The sequence below is a fragment of the Xyrauchen texanus genome, chromosome 32 (assembly GCF_025860055.1).
Source record: "Xyrauchen texanus isolate HMW12.3.18 chromosome 32, RBS_HiC_50CHRs, whole genome shotgun sequence".
Lineage (NCBI taxonomy): Eukaryota > Metazoa > Chordata > Actinopteri > Cypriniformes > Catostomidae > Xyrauchen > Xyrauchen texanus.
In genome coordinates this window covers 1021084-1048067 of record NC_068307.1, presented here as the reverse complement: position 1 = coordinate 1048067, position 26984 = coordinate 1021084, and the positions used below count along the sequence as shown (strand labels likewise).

The following is a 26984-nucleotide window of genomic DNA, read 5'->3' as shown; positions in this document are numbered from 1 at the left end:
TGCACCTCCAGTTCACATTCTGTTGGTGTTTATTTAGCAAAATGACTGACTGCTCATTATAGAGGTTAATACAAGACTACTTGTCAAATAAATACATAATTGGACATAAAACATTGATATGAGTTTAAATATTTTTATTAGCCTACTTGTCAAATATGTCTAAATCCCCGGTTTTTTGTTTTGCATGTCCTGGCAATAGTTTGCGTTCCCTCGCAATAGTTTGTATTCCCTCGCAATAGTTTGTGTTCCCTGGCAATAGTTTGCGTTCCCTTGCAATAAGTTTTGCATGTCCTGGCAATAGTTTGCGTTCCCTCGCAATAGTTTGTGTTCCCTTGCAATAAGTTTTGCATGTCCTGGCAATAGTTTGTGTTCCCTCGCAATAGTTTGCGTTCCCTTGCAATAAGTTTTGCATGTCCTGGCAATAGTTTGCGTTCCCTTGCAATAAGTTTTGCATGTCCTGGCAATAGTTTGCGTTCCCTCGCAATAGTTTGAGTTCCCTCGCAATAGTTTGTGTTCCCTCGCAATAGTTTGTGTTCCCTTGCAATAAGTTTTGCATGTCCTGGCAATAGTTTGCGTTCCCTTGCAATAAGTTTTGCATGTCCTGGCAATAGTTTGCGTTCCCTCGCAATAGTTTGTGTTCCCTTGCAATAAGTTTTGCATGTCCTGGCAATAGTTTGCGTTCCCTCGCAATAGTTTGTGTTCCCTTGCAATAAGTTTTGCATGTCCTGGCAATAGTTTGTGTTCCCTCACAATAGTTTGCGTTCCCTTGCAATAAGTTTTGCATGTCCTGGCAATAGTTTGCGTTCCCTCGCAATAAGTTTTGCATGTCCTGGCAATAGTTTGCGTTCCCTCGCAATAAGTTTTGCATGTCCTGGCAATAGTTTGCGTTCCCTCGCAATAAGTTTTGCATGCCCTCACAATAGAATGCATTCCCTTGCAATAAGTTTGGCGTTCCCTAGCAATAAGTTTGCGTTCCCTCGCAATAAGTTTTCCGTTCCCTTGCAATAAGTTTTCCGTTCCCTCGCAATAAGTTTTGCATGCCCTCGCAATAAGTTTTGCATGCCCTCACAATAGAATACGTTCCCTCGCAATAAGTTTTGCATGCCCTCGCAAAAGTTTGCGTTCCCTCGCAATAAGTTTCGGATGCCCTCTCAATATGTTATCCGTTCCTTTGCAAAAATATTTTGCATGCCCTTACAATAGTTTGTACAATAAGTTTTCCGTTCCCTCGCAATGTGACCGCTAGATGGCACCATTGACCAATCAGAATCGTGTGTTACAGAGAGCCGTGTAATATCAGAATATAATAAATATACTGTCATATTAGCTACTTTTTAGAGTGACTGTTGCGTTTTCCTCACGTCTAGTATATTGTGTTATGTGTAGAGTGCTTTTAAGGAAATGTCATATTCATAACGCAAGTTACGCATTCTGTCTAGCGTGCAACTTAGTTCAAGTTCACCTGTTCATTGGCTTCATTGTCTGTAAGTTGTAATATTACATTTATGTTGTGGATATAGTGAATAATGTCACATATCTAGGATGTTTTTATGTGAGGTCATTAATCTGTTCATTGTACAGGTGTTTAGTGAGGAAATCCCCAACATTTTATGACTGGATTATTTATATCAATACTTGCTAGATTTTTCTTTCTTTAAAAAAATAACACTACAACACTATTTTATTATTTCATTTATTTTTCAATGTCATATATTCGTCAAATAAATCCCTTTTATTGTAGTCATGTGTCTTTTTCATCTGGTCTTTGTTATTGTTGACGAAATATTTCCATACATATTTCCATGAATTTTACAGTCAGATTAACACTGACTGTAATATTCATTCAAAATTCTGCTTTTGTATTCCAGTGAAAGTCATACAGGTTTGGAACAACATGATGATGAGTAACTCATGACAGAACTTTCATTTTTGGGTGAACTGTCTCTTTAACAACCACACCAGTGTCACAGTGGATCAGCAGTTTTCAAATAGTGACGAACGCTACATCTCTGTTTTTTGTTACATTGTATTGTTCATACAACTTTACAGCCAAGTGACCTGAATCAATTATTAAACTCTCTCTCTCCCCTCGAATGTCCTCTTTATCATATTTAGTGTTGAGAAGTCAGATTCATTTTATTGAAGCGTGCACATGTATTTAAAGGGACAAACACATATTGTGCTTCTGCAGATGAAGTTGCTGTGCTCACTGAACTGTAAAACTCTTTCCTTAATTAGCAGACAGTGACATCTCTCTTTCTCACTGTGGGTGGTCTAATACACTTGTGTGCATAACAGCTCCATCACTTATCAGAGACAGGAAAACAAGAACAGAGTCTCACCGTGCTTTCATTTAGTCTCTCTCGTGGCTTATTGCTTTGTGAGTCCAAGAATAGATTGAGTCACACCATAGTCATTCTTCACAGACTGATTATTGCTTATGTTATAATACATGCTTCTGTTTGTTTAACAGAATAAGTTTTGCGTTCCCTCGCAATACGTTTTCCGTTCCCTCGCAATACGTTTTCCGTTCCCTCGCAATAGTTTCCGTTCCCTCGCTATAAGTTTTGCGTTCCCTCTAAGTTTTGCGTTCTCTTGCAATCGTTTACGTTCCCTCGCAATAAGATTTGCGTTCCCTCTAAGTTTTGCGTTCTCTTGCAATCGTTTACGTTCCCTCGCAATAAGTTTTGCATTCCCTCTAAGATTTGCGTTCTCTTGCAATCGTTTACGTTCCCTCGCAATAAGATTTGCGTTCCCTTGCAATGCGTTTCCCGTTCCCTCGCAATAAGTTTTGCATTCCCTCGGCATGTCCTCGCAATATTTTGTGTTCCGTCGCAATAGTTTCTGTTCCCTTGCAATGCGTTTCCCGTTCCCTCGCAATAAGTTTTGTGTTCCCTCGGCATGCCCTCGCAATAGTTGGTGTTCCCTCGCAATATGTTTTCCGTTTCTTTGCAATAAGTGTTGTGTTCCCTCAAAGTAAGTTTTGCGTTCCCTCGCAATATGTTTTCCGTTCCCTCGCAAAATGTTTTCTGTTCCCTCGCAATACGTTTTGTGTTCCCTCGAAGTAAGTTTTGCGTTCCCTCGAAGTAAGTTTTGCGTTCCCTCGCAATATGTTTTCCGTTCCCTCGCAAAATGTTTTCTGTTCCCTCGCAATACGTTTTGTGTTCCCTCGAAGTAAGTTTTGCGTTCCCTCGAAGTAAGTTTTGCGTTCCCTCGCAATATGTTTTCCGTTCCCTCGCAAAATGTTTTCTGTTCCCTCGCAATACGTTTTGTGTTCCCTCGAAGTAAGTTTTGTGTTCCCTCAAAGTAAATTTTGCGTTTCCTCGCAATACGTTTTGTGTTCCCTCGAAGTAAGTTTTGCTTTCCCTCGCAATCGTTTACGTGCCCTCGCAATAAGTTTTCCATTCCTTTGCAATAGTTTGTGTCTACCTGATATCCACACTCACTCATGTCTTTCTTCTGTTTTCTAATCGCTTGTGCAACACTCACGAAACCATCCTTCACTTGCACAGTTCAGATAAGAAGATTATTTAGCAATTTAGATAAATATAATTAAATTTGATTTGGCGGTTGCTAAAAAATATTTAGTGAGGGAAAAAGCCTAACCCTAATGGAAAGCATTTGAATTACCCATCAATGTTTTTAAAATTGCACAGCCTCTGATGTATCTAATATGCAAGCTTTTTCCATTTGGCGCAGGTAATTTTAATCGGATCTTGATCCGACCACCGTGGAAATGCATTTGATTGCAATATGTAAATGAGCCATAGATTACTCTACTGTTCTAGACAGTAACCCTTCTAACAGCACACATCTACTGCTGCTTTTATTTTCTTATGACACACTCTGTGCCCGTGGAACACATTCATCTTATTATAGAACATAAAAATCAGAAATTACATCTTTTTAATATCTTGGTTTCTCCGAGATCGCAATGGGATGACTTTTCCTGAAGTCTCCTGCTTCTCAGATGTTTCTCGTGAGGCTCTGGTAATCTCCCATGTGTGTCCTCTAGTGATTCACAAGAGACTTTGTTAAAGCAATAGTTCACCCAAATATTTGGTCATTGTTATAGTGATTGTATCGCTTCAATAGACTTGGACTGTACAGTATGTTTCTGTGTAAAAGCAATACAATTTTTTACTAACTTAAAATCTTAAATGCCAAATAAACCACAGAATGAATTACTCATATTTGTATGTGTAGAGAACTCAACTACAAAAGTATTTTAAATGCCCATCCGTAATCATTACACCCTCCTTATTAATCTCCGCCTATTCATCCTCTGTCTCTTTCCGAAGGGGAACGTGACGTTCTCGTGCTCCGAGTATTCCTCAGTCGCTGTGACATTCCTCAGTTCCACGAGCAGCTTCCTGGCGCTGCCAGCTGATTATGGATCAGAGGGTCTGTCTGTACGTCTCCAGTTCCGAACGTGGAACCGGGAAGGGCTGCTGTTCTCGGTCCGGCTCTCTCGTGATCCGAACCCCATTAACCTGCTTGTACAGCTCAGTCAGGCCCGGCTGCTCCTGTCCCTCACTGGAGAACCTCAACACTCTGCTCAACTTCTCAGGGGTAAGTGTAGGAGCAAATAGCATTTAATTTAGGACAACATTGTTAGATACTGTATTAATCGCGTTGGAACAAAGAACCGGTTCCTATTGTTAATTTACAGAAACAAAATTATTTTTATGACTTTCCGTTCCATTAACAGTTCTCAAAAATGCATTCTTTCCCAGATTAGGGATGTGAAACTGTGCCAAAATACTCTGACAGTGTTTCCTGCACTACCCTTCAGTGACTACCTGGTCATGTCCGACATGAAAGGAATCGTTACCATGTTGAATACCATGTATTTAAATCTAGGCCCAGACAGAATCTGCAAATGCATTTTTGGTTTTTATGGAAAATCTGCTGAACTGTGCAGAAGGAATTGAAACAGGGATGCATCTGCTAATCAATATGAAGCATGAAAACTCTTAAATTATCTTTAATTGTCATCAAAATTGTATAAAATCTCTGTCAATTCAAAATACACATGTATAGAAATAATGTATGTTGCAGAATAAGAATTCCTATGAACATGTGATGATTTATAATCATTCTGGTTCTCACATCGAGGGAAATCTGTCATGAAATGGCACTTAATTATTGTAATGATGGCAGACCGGAGAAGATCAGGAACCAGTTGCAGTTTTTAATAAAAACTCAAAACATTAGAGATCAGGGCTGGACTGGGAAGATAATTCGGCCTGGGATTTTACATGGCAACTGGCCCAAAACTTGTTGGGGGGTCAGCTGTCTTTTTCTGCATATCACAGCAACATTTTGTTGTCCGTTATGCATAATGCGGTGCCTCATTTTAGCTTATCACGGCCCATTCGGCACATTTCGACGGCTGACCCACTGACCCGCTCGGTTCTCCCAATGGCCAGTCCGTCCCTGATCGGCCCCAAAGTGCGTCGGCCCACCAGTAAAATGCCAGACAGTATGCCAGATTACCAGTCTAGCCTTGGAGACAATGAAAAACTAGAACAAAGCACATTACAGACTGAATTCACAGAACAAGAACCGACAATGAACAAAGGAAAACACAGGGATTAAATACACAGAGAACAAATGATGAAACGAGGGACACCTGCCACTAATGAACACATGGACCGATGAACAAAGACCAAAAGAACTACAAAACCCATTAACAAGGCACAAAATCCCCATTAAACAAACATTAGCGACCCCTGGTGGTCACCAGGATAATCCTTATCCCATACACTCACCGAGCACTTTATTAGGAACACCTGTACACCTACTTATTCATGCGGTTATCTGATCAGCCAATCATGTGGCAGCAGTGCATAAAATCATGCAGATACGGGTCAGGAGCTTCAGTTAATGTTCACATCAACAATCAAAATGGGGCAAGATGTCAGTGATTTGGACTGTGGCATGATTGTTGGTGCCAGACGTGCTGGTTTGAGTATTTCTGTGATTTTTACACACAAAAGTCTCTAGAATTTAATCAGAATGGTGCCAAAAACAAAACAAAAAAAGTTCTGTGGACGGAAGCGCCTTGTTGATGAGACAGAGAATGGCCGAACTGGTTCAAATGACAGAAAGTCTACGGTAACTCAGATAACCACACTGGACAGTTGTAGCGAGCAGAATAGCATCTCAAAATGCACAACGCATTGATCGTTGAGGCGAATGGGCTACAACAGCAGAAGACCCCGTCAGACACTTCATTATGACTGTAGTGTTCTTAATAAAGTGCTTAGTGAGTGTACATGATGAGGAACAATCATCCAAAACATTTTGAAACCAGCAATCTTTGACATCTTAGACATTGGTATGGTATCAATTAAGGCTGTGTGATTGGTTGAGAGAAGATTGAAATCCGATTTCTAACCTTGAAAGCATAAAAATGGACTGAAGCGCTGACAGAATCGCTGAATGCAGTCAGCATTGTGTAAGCAAGCGGCGCCCTCTAGCGGTGTATATGGCATTATCCATCATACAACAAGAGAAATTAAAAGGCTGTTTTTTTCCATGATGTGGTTGACATTTCCACAGACTTGTCCAACATATGCATAATATGAATTCGGTATGTTCTATTACAGAATACAGTACGAACATGTAAAATGTGAGTTCTGTTGATTTAAACTACAAAAACAGAAGTGTAAAACAACTTTTTTTCATATCAATCATAATTTTTGGATATTTAATTATTTTATATATATATATATATATTAGGGCTGTCAATAGATTAAAATTTTCCATCGAATTAATTACATGGTGTCCCGATTAATTAAATCGCAATTAATCGCATTTACAAATATTTGCTGAGAAAGCCCCTCATATAACAATAATTCAATATATAATTATGAAATAATTATAGAGATTGAAAGAGAATTTGTCAATCAGTTGGAGATTTATTATGAGGGCTTGTTTAAGGACCGTAAATGTACACCTGCGTCAGAAATGCTTGTGTAGCGTCTCGGGTGCGTTGCGTCATAAACGTAAATTTTTAGGTCACTGTGTCAGGTTAAATATATTTTAATACTTTAAACATCTTGAGATCTCCCAGTTCACATTTGTGCTCCATCAAGTGTTTTGAACACAAGAATGTAACGCATGTTTGTGTTGTGGGTTTTCTTCACTGTAGGCTGAAGTTTCACTTACTGCCCTCTGGAGTAAACAGGTGGTACTACAAGCATTTCTCAGGAATCTTCCTTATTACGGTCCGGGGGCGTTGCGATTAATTGCATAATTTTTTTAACGTGTTATTTTTAATAAAATTAATCACACTGAATTAACACGTTAAATCGACAGCCCTAATATAAATATATATATATAGTCATCTTTTTATCTTCTAAACCTTAGGCAATTATGTGTTCAACAGATCCAATCCATGTTAAATGGAATTTATTTCTATAACAAAACAAAAAAAAGTTTTTTACCCTTTTAAAACATTAATTCTGAGCAACACAGTGATCTGATGACAAAAAAAAGGTAAGTAGCTAAAAATAAATTAATTAATAAAATTGGTATTTGTATTGGCCAATAGTCTTTGTTACTATCGGTATCGGAAAAACATTTTCATATTGAAAATATCAAAAAACATTGCATCTTTAAATTTAAACATAGTAAAATGTATTAAATGGGCTGGAAAGTCCTGCACTTTTATTTCTAATGGAAAGCTTCTTCAAATGAGCAAAAATATGTAATAAACAAATATGCAAGTGTTAGAGAATGCACAGAACGTTTATGAAAGACATGTTACAATTTTAATACACAAATAGTGTCCAGGGACAGCAGATTATAATTTGCCATTTTGTGTAAATACATCAGTGAGATGTTTGATTAATGTGTTAAATAAGTCAAATAGGAAAGTCAGTGTAAATATCTTTAGAAGTATGAAAATATCCCATCAAGGGTAATGAATCCAATAAGAATTGCATTTCTTATTTCTAAATATTTCTTCCTGAAGAAGTGTTAATGGAACCGAATCCGAAATTTGAGACTATGAATCATATTTGTTAGGGATGCACCAATACCACTTTTTTGGAAAACGAGTACGAGTACTTGCATTTCAGTACTCGCCGATACCGATACCGAGTACTTAATAAAAAAACATGATTTAAATTTACAAGTAACAGCTTTAGTCATATAATTTAACAAAAAAACAAGGGACTAGTTTGGAATTAAGAACATTTATTTACAATGAAAAGCATGTTGTATGCAACATATTACAGAATAAATAATTTTTAAAAAAATTTAAACAGTGACAGTGCAACTCAAGTATTTTTTTCAGTTTGTTGTAAACTCTGCCGCTTTGGACAACACCGTGGTGTCGGTCCCCGGTATCGGGGGACTTTTAACGAGTACGAGTACTTTAGAAAATGTGGTATCGAGGCCGATATCAGATACCGGTATCGGTGCATCCCTAATATTTGTCTAGTTGTTTGTGCACACTTACAGTATCTGGGATTAGAGAAAGTATTGTTGATTGACATGAAGTGTGCATCACCTTTAACTTTCCAAACCTGCTTTAATTCGAAGGCTGAAAATGCTGCTTTATTGATATCGTTGAGCACTGTCAGAGCGGCTCTCTCCTGTTTGTGTTTCAGGTCAGAGTTTGAGCGTTGGACTGTGGCACTCCATAGTCGTCACGGTCAAAAGTCAGAAGGTGTCTTTAACGGTCGACAACCAGAAGCCTGTCGTGATGGAAATCAGTGGCCTTAGCAACAGCGTGCAAAAGACGACCATCTACTTTGGAGGTTCGACATTATAAACAGAAACCGCTAGTTTATTCCTCTTCTGTGCCTTACAATTATAAGGGTTTCTTAACTTCATTGGAAAAGTTACTCATTTAAAACGTAGTCAATTAAAGACTCCATCCATCCATCCATCGTCAACCGCTTATCCTGTGTACAGGGTCGCGGGGGGCTGGAGCCTATCCCAGTTAACATTGGGCGAAAGGCGGGGGACACCCTGGACAGGTCGCCAGTCAATTAAAGACTCATCGATTTAAATTCATGTACAGTGACTTATTTTGATCAATCATAAGGTGGATATCTACTAGGCTTAGTTTGAGCGGAATAACCCGATTGCTACTGGCAGAAAGTGGTGATTACCCAAAACATTTTCCTGAATGCAAGGGACCATTTTCTTTATGGCTGCTGCCTTAAGTCTAAACCCAAACAACCGAACGTTCCTCCTATCCGTGAGTAAAGCACAGGCTTGGCAAGCCGAGGGTCTATTCATTTCACATGTACAACTGTTATTCTCCACCCGCTCTCTTTTCTTGAAGGGTTTTCCATTTAGTTCAGTCAGGCAGCTCTAAACGCATTTCTATTACTGTAGAGGATAAATGCTTTTTCTGTAAAGCTGCTATTGAAATCTCGGACTTCCAATGTCTTAACTAAGACCTCTAAATCTCTAATTTTGCCCGCTTGTGGGACGAACAAAGATGTGTCGGAGCAACTTTTGGTTGTACTTGTGGTGGTTGATTTGATTTAAAAGACAGTAACTTGGAGTTTTCCATTATTCTAGGTTGCCCTTTATCCGAGAGCAGTTTCGTCTGCGAGAACCCCAGCAGTGGATACCAGGGCTGTTTTCGTCTGCTTTACATCAATAACCATCCAGTCAACTTTCTCCAAGTTCAGCAGGAATACTTGAGCAACTTTAGCCAGATTAGCTTTGACGTTTGCAGCATTCAGGACAGGTCAGTTTTCACCCCATTGATTTCTTGTATTGGAAGTTCACACCGAGTGTAGAGATCTTGTTTATGACTGTATTTGGCTTATAACCTTGGAAAACCACTATAAGTAGAGATTAAATTTGAATATTGTTCGTCTGCCTTTTTCAAAGCAGTGCTTGATGCCCCAATGCGAGTCATGTGAATGCCCCTTTACTGGCTTAAGGATCTGTTTGATGGCCAATTTGCAAACACATCAATCGATAGTGCTCGCCATGTTCTTGATCAGTCACACTGCTGGCACGCACCAATAATAAAAGTTACCTTTGGTTTGGCACAACATTTATGAGCAGATTTATTTCTGCCTCAATGGATCTTAATAACGGCTTGTTGCAGTACCATATCTGACCACAGATTTCCATTGGGAAAACAGAGGGGCGCTGTTGAGTTCAGGAGGGCAGCAGACTCTTTGCCCCACATGTTTGTATATCTGTATCAAACACTGTGTCATGGACCTTTCAGATACTTTACCACTTAAATAGGAAAAAAACTTGTACTAGACCTGCTTTTAAATACACATGTCAGCATTTTGAACTCATTTACGGGCAAACCAATTACATTATTGTCCGTTTATACTATGGATCTGTCTTTTCAAGTGGATGAATATTTACCCTATCTGCCCATATGGACGAGCCCCACCTTGTAATAACACACCTCTCTATAATAAGCCACATTGTTTATGGTATCATTCAGTGGGGACAAATGATGTGTATAAATAAACCTCTAAATCAATGTATGAGCATTAATAATTGTCATGCTTGCCTTAGCAAACAACATTAATTAAAATCAGTGCTGATCACTACAGTTAATCATGTTTATCCCAATAGGTGTTTGCCCAATTTGTGTGAACATGGTGGTCAATGCATCCAGTCATGGGATCAGTTTTACTGTGACTGCTCTGGAACAGGATACACAGGAGCCACATGCCACAACTGTGAGTGACCTGTAAACAAAGACTCAAAAGCAGCCCATGCAAGGTTGATTTCAATGTTTTGGAGAATGTTAGTGAGGGTGCCAAAACGATGCTGGGATTGTGTTCTCTTGTGTGCAGTTGTGATAAGCATGCATGCTCACATGCATGGGTTTACTTCAAATATGGCAGATGCGTTATCTGGGTTACAATTTGAGCTTTCGATAAAGCCGTGATTATTTTCGCCAGCTCTGTTACAATTCCACGCTGTAATACAATTTGTTGGATCAATACGTTCTAATTTGCCACCACATGCACGTTTCATCATGAGCTCATGACTGTACGGGTTCTCTGAAGCCCATCTGTTCAGAATCAGCGCATTAGAAGATATTCCCTTTTACAAGTCCTGCTGTGTGACACACCGTCAGCAAAACAACAGGTGCAGCAAATTGGCTCACTCATGACAAACGGGTCCCAAATAAACAGTAATTACCTTTGTGTGCTAAATGAACGGTTTGAAATGTGCCATTTAGTTATGTTACTGTTAGGGAAGTTAATTTAAACGAAATAAAAGAAGAATTGTTTGCATGCAAACACAGTTAATGATTGTTTTTGTTACCGATTTGATGGCTAGCTACAGTTCTCTGGGATGCACAGAGCGCAACACTGCAGAATAGCTGAAGCTGACACATGGTTACACATGAAACTTTTAAGGTTGCAAAACATTGCTCTTGAAACTGCTTTTCTTGTTTTTTCCACCAAAATGGCGATGGTTCGAGTGCTGAGCCTGTGCTCCGCTGGTTGTGGCCGGGGCAGTCTGGAGCCTTTCGTAAGCCGGCCTCTGTTTTCCTCTGACATCAGAACCGCCGTATGCCAACCTATCTTTATTAGGATTTTGTGGATGCCACCTGAAATAAGCGATGATGCGATGATACAGTTCAAGAATTCGCACTGGCACAGGAACCCGCCCCCAAACCATGTCAGTGAAAAAGGGCTAACAGACTCGGGAATCTCGATGACAAACTGTGCCGGAATGTAAGCATACCGTATCGTACCACAACATAACAATTGTGTCACTGTTTTTATTTTCAGCAATATATGAGCGATCCTGCGAGGCCTTCAGAAAAACAGGAAGCCAATCTGGTGTGTTTACAATCGACCTTGATGGCAGCGGACCATTAGCACACACTCAAGTCAACTGCACTGTGGCAGGTGAGCCGACATTGCATTGAAATACATGTTTGCCAATTATGCGTGCCCAGCTCGGCACATTTCTAGATAAATAAGACACTGGCGTTCATCATGTTTCACATTATTGAATGATGAAACTAACAGCCCAGAACTTCCAGTGGACAGGTGTGACCTCAGCACGCGTGCCAGAGAAATCCCACATCTCTTAAGCGAGTTCAGCATCTCCTCGCGACTCTGTCTAGTTCAGCAGGTTGGAAACTTACGCCGCTGAAAGTAATGCACGTTTTCAACGGTTTTGTGCACTTTCAAAAATGGCCAAGAAAACAGTTCAAGGACATATTTTGAGAACGGAAGTTAAGAGATCACTGTGATAGTGTTTTAGGATGTTTTCAGTGACATTAGAATAAACCATATACATGTTTTCAAATCCAAACATTTACAGAATTCGTCCCTGAAACGCTTTTGTGTGTTGAACGACACACTTGCACCACTGTTTAAGCATCATGCATGGAGACAGCACAAACTTCCATCATTACACTATTGGAGTAGAAAAGATGCATGTGATTGTGAGCGAGAGAAAACCTCTCTTATGATCTTGAAATTTTATTTGACAAAATTCTGCATAAAACACAATAACAGTGGGTAACAGGTGCAAAGTATGGCCATGTATAATCATTAATGCCATGAATTACAATTGAAATCTGCTGCATACAGTAAATAAACTTTAAATCTAATCTCATGTAGATTATATTCATAGAATGAGACAGAAAGCGTATTCTTTATATGCAGTTTGGACCAAATGACATCTGGACGTCCCCGTCATGTGACCGCGAGGTGTGCGTGATGTAATAACATCTTCTAATGTCCATATTGGGCTTTTAGATGTTGTTTACTGAAGCCTGCTAAAGACAACTCAATGGGAGTTCACATCTGTAAACTGGTTTGGTTGGGGCGATGGAGGAGTCAGGAGACAATGAGGCAGGTTCAAGGTTAGTATCTTTAATTTCTGTACTTCGACACAGATACAACGGTAACCGTCGTTATAATTGTACACAACAGGGCACAGGTCTCCACTCTCTGGCTGTCGTGTTTCATGCATTCACTCTCTCCCCCTCTCGACATTTGGCGTTCCTTAAATGTCTCTCTCCGTATCACTATAACAAGACACAGGTGTTAGAGGTAATTAAAACCCAGGTGACAAGCCTTACCGCTCTCTCTCTCGCCCGCAGACCGACACACGACCACGCCCCCCATGCCACAACATTATTTAATTGGTGTGCGTCTTTATTACGTTTTCATAACGTCGTTTTGATGTTTTGACACAAATAGTGAAATTACTCTCACTGTCATTTTTACATGGTAAAACTGTGGCAAAGTATCGAAGCTGTAGTGCCCCTCTCTAATCATGTACATGTTGTCATGATTAAATATTAGTTGTATAGCAATAACATGCATTCATTGAAAATACAGATTGCAAGTTTGTCGGCGATATTTTTGACTATAACACCAAAGAGCAAAACTCTTTTAAGACACCATGTCATGAACCTCGCAAACTTTAGCAAATCTAGCTAATTCGTTTTTCTCATTTGTACCTATTTTAGCCTATTAACAGCCTGCTAGCTTCTAAACTAACTTAAACACCCAACAAATCAATAATACACTTAAAAACTATCAATTGTACACAATGTGCATTGCACTACAGAAAGCCAAAAGGGACAAAAATAGTGCATTTTTTTTAAATCATGTAGAGTCACATGGGGTAAAAATAATGTACATAGTGTTGAAAGTAGGGACGTCCCAATGCCGATACTGGTATAAGTATTTTTGTTGTATTTTTGATTGTGCTGTGAGGTTCTGTATAAAAAGCACTTCATTTGATTAAAATAATACAATATTATGCAAAAAATTTTGTTTATTTTTATTTGATAAAATATTTGCTTCAATTATTTTGACACAATTTTGATAAAAAAAATACAAGTTCTCACCCCAATTTGGAACGCCCAATTCCCAAAGTCCTCGTGGTGGCGTAGTGACTCGCCTCAATCCAGCTGGTGGAGGACGAATCTCAGTTGCCTCCGCGTCTGAGACCGTCAATCCGCTTATCTTATCACGTGACTTGTTGAGCACGTTACCGTGGAGACGTAGCGCGTGTGGAGGCTTCACGCTATTCTCCGCGGCATCCACGCACAACTCACCACGCGTACCACCGAGAGCGAGAACCACATTATAGCGACCACGAGGAGGTTACCCCATGTGACAACCCTCCCTAGCAACTGGGCCAATTTGGTTGCTAAGTAGACCTGGATGGAGTCACTCAGCACACCCTGGATTCAAACTCACGACTCCAGGTGTGATAGTCAACGTCAACACTCGCCGAGATAAAACAAATAAAACAAAAAATATCTATTTGACAAGTACCGAAAAGGAAGTTTGGCTACTCATACTTGTTTACAAGGGGCATCCCTAGTTAAAAGCAGCAATTTCTGATCTTTGTGCTTATCGTAACGTCTATATTTCATCCAAGGATAGCCCTGGACTAAGCCCTGAAGATCAGCTGACCCTATAACCGGTCCTGCTGGAAACGATGTACCTCCTCCTCATCCACTGTCAGGATTCATCATCAGTTTCACCGGTCTTTGGTTTTTAGCCTCTGTCGTTTCTCTCTGCTGGCTGCATCAAACACTGGGCTGATGGGTCTCAGAGAAGACTGTAAAACATAATGTCATCATGCAGAGACTTTCAAGCTCCATTATGTCAGCAGCAGGGAGGAGTGCAGGTGAAGGGAGGAAAAAGTGGTGGGGCACGTCGGCCTGCAGACACCGGCAGCTCGTGCTAGCTCAATATTTATTAGTTTCAAAGGCATCTGACTTTGACTCTGAGGTTATTAGAACTGCAAGCAGAGAGAAGTAAGCACCTGGAAGCTGTTGTACGCCATGGCCGCCTGCTGCGTGTTGGCACGGATAAGATGTCTATGCTTTATAAAGTTAGCTTTGATTGAGTTTTAACCATCTTGCATACATTAGAAGAACCAGAGAAGGTCCTAATACAAAGAGACATTTTCTCTTTAGGCGACGCCAACAAGCCCTGGCAAGAAAATCGTTTGAAACTGACCTCAATTACAGGAGCTTTTACCACACTAATTTGCAAAGACACCGCAAACAAGCACCTTTGGACATCACACTTGAGAATTTCAATTTGCATTGGGAGACGGTGCTGGACGAACTTACTCTCGTCTTTTCACAACTGCCTGATTCTCTTCTGTTCTCTGCTTTATATTCATCAGGTATTTGCATACGATTCCATCACACAGTTAATCTCTCATTTACATTCACAGGCACATGCAGTCGATGAGTGCTGGATGAGAGGGTTGATGAGAGATGATACGGGTCCATGGGGATTTCAGTCTGTACTGGATTCAGGGTTATTACACATATTATGTCTTCGTGTGTTTGTGTGTTTCTGGCTCAGAAAACAAAGTTTGGACAGTGGTGGGACACGATCACATGAGGCCTATAGATGTTCGAGGATCCACTCCACGCAGCCCTTTCGTTCTTCTCTTCAACTACACCATCTCACAGTACCACCTCCGTTCACTCGTGGCCTCCTCCGAACACTGCCAACAGGAAGTGACGTATCGCTGCAGGAAGTCTCGTCTTTTTGACACCTGGGGTTTGTGTTGCTTTCTTACTACTCATGGCTCTTACAGTCATGGAGTTTTCTATAGGGAATAGACATTTTTCTAGCTCTGCTCAAATACATTTCATCCCAGAAGTTCATCATTGTGTGCGCAATCTCTATACAATTATTTTTAACCCTTTCAGACTCCGCTTCTATTCCAATGGTGCCTCCAGAATCACGAAGAAATATTAGTTATATTAGATGCTGCCAAGTCAATCTATGAGTGTCATTTCACACATAAATCTTCCTTTGAAATGAAGCATGGCGGCATGTGACATGGCAAACAAATATGGCATAATTCAAAACTGAGGTTGGGACAGTATATCGGATTTCGAAATAATGCAAACCAAAAATAAATGACGAAGCATAGAGGCAAAGTTAGATGTTTCTTACATTGTTTTCTGTCGTCACCATGCTGTAAATGAAATGACCGGTCAACATGCAAAATCTCACCGCCTTTTTTTAATTATTTTACACTATTTACAGGTTTTGCAAAAAGTCCTTGAAGTGCTTGACCCTTTAAGCTCAGATGGGCCCTCCGTGAGAAAGTAAAAAGTAAAAATATTAATAACTACATTTATTAAGTTCTTTGAAATTTGCAGATAAATCAGATTCAACAACAACTTCACTGTACGTATTATTGCAATCAGTAAAAACATCAAACTCCTCAAATATTCATGTGTCATATGTTGTTGGAAAGCTCTTAAAGAGTAAAATACAACCAGCCTATTTGATTTACTCACAGACACAAATATAGCAAATAATAGCTAAATATATGTCTTCGACAATTATGTTGGTGTTGCTTATATGCTGCATTTTCACTTATAATTTAATGAAAAATGAACGGAATATAAAATATTATCTTTCAATCGAGTCCACACACAAGATAATCAGATGTATAGATCATTAGATAATCCACATGAAGCACAATGTTACATATGGCCACCAGGAGATGGCGCCAAATACACGACACAGACTCAATGATGACTCAAATGACACAGAATGAAACTCATTCTGTGAAATCTCATGACTAAAATCATGTCTGCATGCTATGAAACCTTTAGTCATTGTTGTGTTTGCATGTGTAATTAGTTCTTATGTACAATTATTATCTTTTATTTGTTTGGAGATGTTTTTGGACACTATGATCAATTAAATTTGTAATGTTGGAACTTTTGATTGCTTTGTTGTATCAACACAAACATTTTGTCAGACACAGTAGACATGAATGGAAACAAAACCAAAGCAGATTTTTGTAGCCACTTTATTATTTACAATCAGAGATATATAATGATAATAATACAAATAAAAAAATTACAAGTACATTTTTGGCTCAATTATTATTGTGTGATTTTTCAGCAGTTAGGCACATAGTAATTTTGGGTATGCCACTGAAACGGGAAATCTTTAAAAAAAAAACACCTTTTGAGCTTAAAGGTTTCAAGTACCTAAATGCAGCTTCTTGAATGTACTGGAATACCTAAAAAATCAGCATGTTTTGTTGAAAAGTTAAACGCTTGTATTACTGCTGCCATTATTTGAGACCGTTTAACGCTTGTTATACTAATGAATGTAAATACGTGTACATTGTTCACATTATTTCAACATGAATATATTAATTGATCAAATCTGCACCTGATCAGTCTGATTGAAACTATTTTTGAAGGATCATTTGTTTGTGATGTATACAAGAAACTCTTATTATCTCATTACTTTGAGCATTTATATTGTGTAGAACATTATTCTCATTAATAATTACACTGTACATGTTCTGTCATACTTACAGCAAATTATACAGTACAGCGAATCGTGAAGCTCGTCAAACAGAATTATGAGAAACTATCATTTTTATTAGCATTAATGGCTGCTGTAGAGTAGAGATAAAGCATGGTCATATTTTTGTGTTCGTGGGAAATATTTGGGGTCTGAAAGGGTTAAATCATCCTTGGACTGCAAGTACAAATGACTGGAATTGTCGTGAAAAAAAACATGGAACTTTATTGGTGGAAAAGAGCGGGAACGCTGTGCTACTGTATATGTGATTTTACAGTCTTATTGTTGCGTAGGCTGGCGATTTTATGAAGTGTGTGATTTATGTTACCTCGAGAATTGTAATCCCCTAAATTCAGTTAATATTTTCCAAAGGCACCAAAAAACCTCACAGCTATATGATCCATAACAGCAGGTTATTACCACATATTAAAGGGCCTCATGTGTGACATGACGACAATGTGGAGTGAATGATGTTCACTTAAAAACCAGTTAGAATATAATTCTTGTCATGCAGGGATAGTGGTGGGGCGTGAGGAGAACATTTGAATTGCAAAGGCATAAAGACTTAAATATTATAAGCTGGTACCATAAATTATTCCATATATCTTGTTCTGCTTCAACAGTTAGGTTCATACATACCAAAGTTAGCTTTTCCTCAAACGCTCGGCTCACTATTTGGATTCTGTATCAATTTGATTAGCTAGAATGAGACCCCCAACAAAACCCTTGAGCTACGGATCAACCTTTGATCGTTCCGCACACAAACATTTCTTGAAATTCACTCCAACGGAGAACCTCCAGCAATAGACATCTTGCATATCAGATTGCCATTTGTCAGGGGTTTAGCTCATGGCCAGATCTCTGCACGCCGGTGATAGCAGATGCCAAGTCACGCACATGGAGGCTGTACTATAATGGATAATTGATTGACAGGATCCTCAGAGGGCATTACTGATCAGCAGGTGCTGCAGACCAGATGTCGTCATGTATGACTAAATTACATTACACTCCAAACTGTGCTGTCATCATTTGCATAATTATTTAATGCCAAAAAATATATCCTTACCAGGCATTTTGTCCATTCTTAGATGGGACTCCTCTGTCTTGGTGGCTGGATAGAGACGGAGTGAAAAGGACGTATTGGGGGGGATTTCTTCCTGGGGTCCAGCAGTGTTCCTGTAGTTTGGATGGCAACTGCAGGGACATGAATTACTTCTGCAACTGTGACGCAGACCAAGACACCTGGTAAATCACATGACATTTAATCAAATGTAGCTAATAGGACTGTTATTGAATACAAGAAGTCTTGTGCAGATTGGAGTGGTTTGATCTATTATAAAGGATATTTAAAGGTGCTGTAAGCGATTTTAGACGTGCTACTTCTACGAGACTGAGCTGTTGAATTAGCCACGCCCCTTCTTTCCAAAACCCCGCACGATAAAAATAACAAATGAGCTTTATTGAGGCTGACATCATGCCGAAAGGTTGTTAAAAACAACAGTAACAAAATAGCGCCCTCAAATGACAGTTTCGCTGAAACTACAATACAGTGAGAACGCGCAAAATGATTGACAGGTTGAAAGCGTACAAGACCGCGGTCCACGGACACATTTTTGTTTGCTGTTTACAGAGTCTTGAGCTGTCACAGAGACCGGTGAAATATCTTTTAGGGAGTAGGAAAATATTTTGCACACCTTTCCATTAAAAAACATTATTAATTGCTTAAACACCTTTAAAACTTCTTATTTGCTTTGAGTATTTAAAAAAAAAAAAAGAGTATAAATAAATAAACAACATAATTGGAGTAAAGTGAAACAGCAATATGAATAATCATAACTTTCTAAACAAATAAATACAGCCTAAATAATTGTTTTTTCTTTGCACAACTTAAATGACTATTTTATTATATATTATATATATATATTTTACTATAATACATCTATTAAACATCAAGGTTACAGTGAGGCACTTACAATGGAGGTGAATGGGGCCAATTTTTGGAGGGTTTAACCTAGTGCGACCCCCATGTCCACAAGAGTGGATGTTACGTTTTGGCTTCGCTATACGAAACGCATTATTGCATTTCATTTAAACTGACTGATCTCAGTTCAGGAGACTCTGTGCTGTCAGTAAAGGGTTAAACGTTCAACACACAGAGTCATGTGATCAAACAACATGGCGCTGATCACAGCGGAGTTTGTCTTTGGGAGAAACAGCAACAAAACTACATCTGGTAAGAAACCTGATTAAGTCTTTACACTGAAACCTGTTTGAGTAAAAAGATTAAAGTCTCTAGTTTCATCTGATATGACATTTGTCAAATTGTATCGATTTATCACTAAACACGGCGCGGATAAACACAATGACCACTGATGTGTACTTGAGTGCATTTTTTCCATAGAAATCCTATATTTACTGTACATTATCACATTGAGAGTAAATGTACTCATCCAAATCTCGCAAATGTGTCTTTCAGAGGCTTTATATGGAGTTATGCTTGTGTACACTGGAACGAAATGTCGTTACTGCAGGACCATGGTGCAACACAGAACAGTATGCAAGACTACATAAAGTGCAATACACAACAGTGTGAGACAAGTGCAGGACAATAAATACACAGAACAGAACAATAGATACAAAAGACAATAAATAAACAGGAAAATTGGGGGTTTGGGTATCTCAGCGAGTGTTGATACTGACTATCACACCTGGAGTCGTGAGTTTGAGTCCAGGGCGTGCTGAGTGACTCCAGTCAGGTCTCCTTAGCAACCAAATTGTCCCGGTTGCGAGGGAGGGTCTGGGTATCTCAGCGAGTATTGACGCTGACTATCACACCTGGAGTCGTGAGTTTGAATCCAGGGTGTGCTGAGTGACTCCAGCCAGGTCTCCTTAGCAACCAAATTGGCCCGGTTACTAGGGAGGGTAGAGTCACATGGGGTAACCTCCTCGTGGTCGCTATAATGTGGTTCTCGCTTTCGGTGGGGTGAGTGGCGAGTTGTGCGTGGATGCCGCGGAGAATAGCGTGAAGCCTCCACATGCGCTACGTCTCCATGGTAACGTGCTCAACAAGTCACGTGATAAGACGTGGAGGGACTGTGAATCGTCCTCCGCCACCCGGATTGAGGCGAGTCAATACACCACCACAAGGACTTTGAGCACATTGGGAATTGGGTATTCCAAATTGGGGGAAAAATATACAGGACAATAAACACACAGAACATAAGCTTTAAACTATTTTGTAGTGTAGCAGCAATAAGTATAGCAGCAAAATAAGTTCCATAATAAAGTGACTGATGCAGCTTTGTAAAGTGCAGGTGTGCAATGTTTTGGAGTCATACAGGGTTAGGTGGGACTAGCCCAGGTGAGCATTGGGAGGCAGCAGGGTGTCCAGTAATCTGACTGCCTCAGGGAAGATACTGTTGCGGAGTCTGCTGGTGGTGGCACGGATGGCAGGAGGGTGAAGAGTCCATGAGAGGGGGAAGAGGGGTTGTCCGCAATATTGGTGGCTTTGCGGAAGCAGCCGTTGTTGTAAGTGGTGTCAATGTTGGGTAGAGAGACTCAAATGATCTTTTCAGCTGTACTCACAATTCGCTCTAGGGTCTTACAGTCGGAGGCTGTACAGTTCCCGTACCACAGCTGGTCAGGACGCTCTCTATCATCCCTCTGTAGAAGGTGGTGAGGATGGGAGGGGGGAGTTTGACTCTCTTCAACCTCCATATGAAGTGGAGGCACTGCTGGGCTTTCTTGGCTAGACAGGTGGTATTGAGAGTCCAGGAGAAGTCCTCCATCATGTACACACCAAGAAATTTGGAGCTTTTGACTCTCTCCACAGTTGTTCCGTTGATGTGCAGTGGTGAGTGGTCTGCTCGGGTCTTCCTGAAGTCAACAATCATCTCTTTAGTCTCATCAACATTTGAGATAGGTTGTAATCTCCTCCTCTCTGTACACCGACTCATCATTGATGCTGATGCTGATGAGGCCCACAACTGTAGTGTCATCCGCACACTTGAGGATGTGATTTGAACAGTCTTGAGTCTGCAGGGTAAACAGCAGTGGACTGAGCACACAGCCGGTGTTCAGAGTGGTGTTGCTGATCCTGACGGACTGGGGTCTCCCGATCAAAAAGTCCAGAATCCAGTTGCAGAGCGAGGTGGTCAGACCCAGCAGGCTCAGCTTTGTTATCAGTGGTGAGATGATTGTGTTGAATGCTGAACTGAAGGCTATGAACAGCATCCTTACATAGTAGTCCTTTTTGTCCAGATGGGTAGGTCAAATGTGGATGGTAGAAGATATGGCGTCCTCTGTTGAGCGGATGGCATACTGAAAATGCTCTTTATGGGTTTCGCGACTAGCGATTTCGTGATTCTGCTCATTTCTGATGTAATGTCTGTAACGTCTCATAAACATGAATAATCAACACCCCTGGAAACATACACAATCTAAATTTCTATAGCTTAAATGTTATTTAAAATATCCCAACTTAGTCCTGCTGTCCACATATGAGGACAAGTTTTAGGAAAACTATTATGTCTAAAAATAGACTGGTCTCAGGAGGGTTTAAAAAAGGCAGAAATGTGAAGTTTATAATTTTATAAAAGCACTTACATGAACTCTTCTGTTAAAACATGTGTATTATTTCAGCTGTACAGTTGTTTAAATAATTGTTTTTACGGTCGTTTTGGGGTTTTATGGTTTACGGCATTGCATCGCCATGGCAACAAAGTAGTAAAATTGGATATAACTATACAGTTGTGGTTATTAAGTGATTTAATGGCAGTAAAATCATGTTAACACACATATTGTTTATGTCTTGTGTCTATATTTGTGAAACAGTATTTTAAAGTTTACAGATTAAACCCCATTGACTTGCATTGGAAGTGTCTCACTGGAACACTGATTATGTTGTAATAAACATCATGCCACAAATGCAGTGACGAAGTGATATTGGAGTGAGAGAAAACGCTGAGGCTCTGACTTTCAGAAATAAAAAAATGCAAATGGTGCTTCCCTCCAATTTTACACCGCTCACATACACTGATTGGGTCGATTGCGAGTTTTGGCTACGATGTCGTACAGTCTGACATAACGTCGCACAGTGCACCATAGCTTTGACCCGAGATTTCAATGTGTTTGCATCGTACCGTCCGAGAAGCAACAATAGTAAAAAGGGCCATAAAAATCATTCAGCTGAAGGGATGCTGGTGTGCTGCTGTACCTACTAGGCTTCTTAACAAGCAAGACGTCCTTGGTCGACCATCTTCACGAACTAGACTATGCTGGTTGACCTGTATTTGTTGGTCTATGCTGCCATGCTGATCTAAGCTTAGTGACACTGTCAGAGAGCTTAATATTCACCATAGGGCAAGTGTTTGCATAGTTTAAATAACAAGTGAAGCATACAAACTCCTCGGATGGCAATCTTCTACCTCCGAGAGATTAAACGGAGGTCTTCCGTTCTCCTCTCTTGCACATTCTCTGTCTCCTTCTGCAGGGCAAATGATACTGGCGTGCTGTCGTACAAAGACCATTTACCCCTCAGCGAGATCGCCATCGGAGACACAAACAGGACAAGCTCACAGGCCATGCTCCAAATTGGCCCGCTGCGTTGCTATGGCAACCGTGGGTATTTTATTTATCAAATTGAAACGGGAAATAATAATGCTCCCTACTGAATGCATTTTCATACTTCAGAATGCCGTAGAGATGGAGCTTTTTTATCTGTTTCAATGCACAATTTAATTCTCAATTCTCTCTCTCTCTCTCTCTCTCATCTCTCTCATATCTCTCTCTCTCTCCTCTGCTGCAGGATTTTTCTGGAATTCTGCATCTTTTTACCAGGAATCCTCATATCTGCACTTCCCCACCCTGCAGGCTGAACTGAGCATCGATATCTCACTCTTCTTCAAAACTAGTGCTCTTTCAGGGGTTTTCTTGGAGAATCTCGGTGTCAGAGACTTCATAAGACTGGAACTTAGTTGTGAGTGCTCGATTCTATTCTTTCACTTCCTTGATCCGTACAACTGTAGAAGATTGAAGGTTGTTTATCATTACAAGTATATATAAGAATAAACGTTGCATTTTTCAAGACAAGACTAAATACAAACAGGATTTCCACATATTATCCTGCTCAAATGTTTGCTTCTCCTTGGTTCTTAATATGGCGTGTTGCTTCCTCGACGAGCAATAACTGTTAGTGTCTCGCTGCTATGAAGCTGTTCATGGTTCTTACAAAAATAAATCCTCAGGTACTGCATGTTCTTTGGTTTACCAGCATCTTCTGCACATTTGAGTTCTTCCCAACAGTGGCTATATGATGTTGGGATCCAGCTTGACACCTGGGACATTTGATTACAAATATGAATTGATACTCAAGACGACTACACACAGCATTAAAAAGAGGTGATGTAAATTTTTGAACAGGATGATGTGTGTTGTGTAGAGCAGGGGTATCCAATTAAAGTTCCAAGAGGTCCGGTCTCTAGATTTCCTTCCCAGCAAATTATCAATTATCAAACGACAAAAGGGCATCTTTACATATGTGAACGAAATGGGCAGAGGCTTGCACCCCTGCTGCCCCCCTTCTGTGCCAGTCAGCGCTATCTGCGGCCAAACGCTAGCGCAGTACACAGCTCAGTTGTTGAACAGTGAGATTGGCCAGCAAATGTCAATATGTCTCGCTGTCCAGATGGAACCAATCCGAGGTCCGGACCTAGACCGCAGTTCGCTAATTAGCAGTTTGCTAGTGTAGACTGTTATTATTTTGTCTGTGGGATACATCTGTTATGTATCTTCTGTAGGGCTCTACTAAAATGAAAATATTTTCTGATAAAGGGGGTGAAAACGTATGCACTCCACTGCATATCTTTAAAGAGAAATGCACTGGTATTGAGCAAGTCTGATATAGTTTTCAGCATGCTTCTTATCAGAACTTCTGAGCAGTTCCCTTTAAAAAGAAGTGTGCTTTTGGAGAACAGTTGCCATTTTCCACAGAAAGCATCAGAATGTATTTTTTTTGTTCTAAGCTCCCTCCACAGTGAACTTCACCATTGACCTAGGAGATGGACCAGTAATTCTTACTATTGGGTCACCTGTGGCCTTGAACGATCGTCAGTGGCATTATGTTCGTGCCGAGCGGAATGTGAAAGAAGCTTCTCTGCAGGTCGACTCACTGCCCATGCAGCTCACTGAAGCGCCGTCTGAAAGACCCTACCAGCTTCAGCTCAGCAGTCAGCTCTTTGTAGGTACGCAAGTGTACAATATCACAACGGGGCTAAAATAACTCTGACTGTGCATCAGCTATCCCTTAATAATACCATTGGAAAGAGAAACACCACTGAGATAAATTGAATATCTTCAAGCATATTTGTAAGTTACTGTAAGTGCCAGGTTGGGTTGAATGTTATGAACTTGAACAAAGTCTAATAACAGCCTGAGCTTGGAAATCATTGCACAACACCACATTATATACAGTCGGTGTTCTTGTGCTTTGTGTTAATATCAGCATTTTTCTGTAGGCTCACTAGGATAAATCTCTTACAGTCTTTGGGTTTAAATTATATTAGCCGTGTGCGAAATCACCCACATCCACTATAAAGTGCAGAAGACAAACACACACACGGGTGTCGGACAGCTGTCCGTAACTCTCTCTAAAGACCAGTCGGCCTTTATCCCTCTCGGCTAATCAGCCCAATTAGTGGCCCGAGTGTGCAGAATCAGGACCCGGCCCAGCCCTCCGCCCTGCTGCACTCGTTCTTACCCACAATGCATTCTTGTGCTATCTTGCCCATAATCCAACTCGGGGAGGACTGACGTGCTGAGAGAGAGAGAGAGAGAGCGCGAGCGAGAGGGAGTGTAAGATGCACGGGTTTACAGCTTCATATCAAAACCTGATTAAAAATAACATAATAAAGCGATCCAAAAATCATACGGATAAATGTAACAATTCATCGTATATTTATAAAGATGAAATAGTTGATGTTTTTTTTGTAATCTCAACATTAGGAGGAACAGCTTCGAGGCAGAGGGGCTTTCTGGGTTGCTTGCGTGCCCTCACCCTTAACGGGGTTACCCTTGACCTTTATGAGCGAGCAAAGACCACACCCGGGGTGAATTCCGGCTGCCCGGGTCACTGCAGCAGTGACAGCGTCTGCCATAATGGAGGGAGATGTGTGGAGGAGAGGAGCGGTTACACCTGCGACTGCACGCAGACAGCCTTCGATGGGCCGCACTGCAAAACAGGTGACATTGATGTTGTTACGACACTCATTTATAGGTCTTACTGCACCAATTTAAAGCAAGCTGAATGCAAGTCTCTTAAATGCTTGGTTTTCTTTTCTCAAATGACGTAATCGTTTGCTTTGTTGGTGGTGCAAATGATTTATTGAGTTTACACTATAAAATCACAGGAATTCAATCAATCAGAAATCTATAGGAGTTGATTTAATATCCATTTAAGCCGAGACTTGGTGTGAGCTGTTGGATGGTTTTTCAGTCATTAGATCTAAAGTGTTAACCTGTGGAGGATGACAACAAGGCCTTGACGTCGAAATCTCCTGGATTCCTTGAGGCTGAGCTGACGGGTTTGGCAGAATGGCTTTTGATGACATATGGAATTGAATTACAGTGGTCATTGCTCTGCCTCACACCCACCCAGCAGCCTTTCAGTCAAATTAGTGATGTAATGGCTTTGTTTCTTCACAATGCCATGCCACAACGGGTCCGCTCATGCCACGCCTGTTTACTGATAACTAGAATAGATGACCAGAAAATGAGAGGAGACAGAAAGAATCAGTAGCACAGCTCTGTCATGAGCTCAGCTGCGGTTGGGGAGGAAACTATGCTAATGTTGTTGTTTTGTAATAACTCTAATGACAGATGAGATGTAGATTTCATTCACTCTTGACTTTGATTCCAGTCTGAATTTGCACAGAGATGATGATTATGATGATGGGCTCCATAATGCAAGAGCTCAGTTTCAAGGGATTGCTTTGTCTCTGTGTGCCCATCACAGCTCTGGCAGCGTCCTTTGAAAGCGGATCGTCAGTCCTGTACACTCTCCAAGAGCTGTTTTCCGGAATACTGAATGAGGAAGCCAGACAATCACCGGCTGGCTTCCATGACAGAGAAGTTACCAAACCTCACGAGGCAATCTCGTTGGGGTTCTTGACGCTTCACGCACCAGCCTTGATCCTCTCCGCTCACACCTTTGACCAGCGCCACATGGCTGTTATGCTAGCATCAAACGGTACCAGTCACACATTACTCTAAATTGGGGCTTTGCTGGTAATGCCACTTTCATTATCGGTTACAAACATTACCTTCCAAACCCGTATGACCTCCTTTCAAACATGGAACGCAAAGAAGACCTTATTCACCGTTCAGGGGTAAATAGAAGTTCAAAACAGCCGAGCAACGGTATAGTGTGCACCGCTGTGGAAGGCGTTTAGAGGAGCATTTAAATATGAGGATGCTACATGTAAAACCTTTCAAATGACTTTATGCCTCATTAATAATAGCAATAATACGGTTTGTTTATATGGCGCCTTTCCAAAAGCTCAAAGTCGCTTTACAATCGGTGTCCGATCATGCTTTGAGTAGAAGTCACGGACCGTAAAAGAAGCCCATTTAACCACTCGATGATGATTTAAAGTAATATATGCAGTAGATAATGTGTCATTT

At 40.5% G+C, this 26984-nt stretch overlaps 1 protein-coding gene across 1 annotated transcript in view; it reads left to right on the top strand.

Moving 5' to 3' along the window:
• Positions 1–26984, top strand: part of cntnap5l (contactin associated protein family member 5 like) — a 105670-nt gene that overhangs the window by 65036 nt on the left and 13650 nt on the right. Inside the window, exons 8-19 of the mRNA XM_052101607.1 lie at positions 4302–4572; positions 8625–8774; positions 9550–9721; positions 10582–10688; positions 11757–11876; positions 15324–15524; positions 18395–18551; positions 22798–22925; positions 23113–23283; positions 24329–24547; positions 25308–25544; positions 26317–26550. Coding sequence (XP_051957567.1) covers positions 4302–4572; positions 8625–8774; positions 9550–9721; positions 10582–10688; positions 11757–11876; positions 15324–15524; positions 18395–18551; positions 22798–22925; positions 23113–23283; positions 24329–24547; positions 25308–25544; positions 26317–26550 — 2167 coding nt within the window. The remainder of the gene's footprint in view (positions 1–4301; positions 4573–8624; positions 8775–9549; positions 9722–10581; positions 10689–11756; positions 11877–15323; positions 15525–18394; positions 18552–22797; positions 22926–23112; positions 23284–24328; positions 24548–25307; positions 25545–26316; positions 26551–26984) is intronic.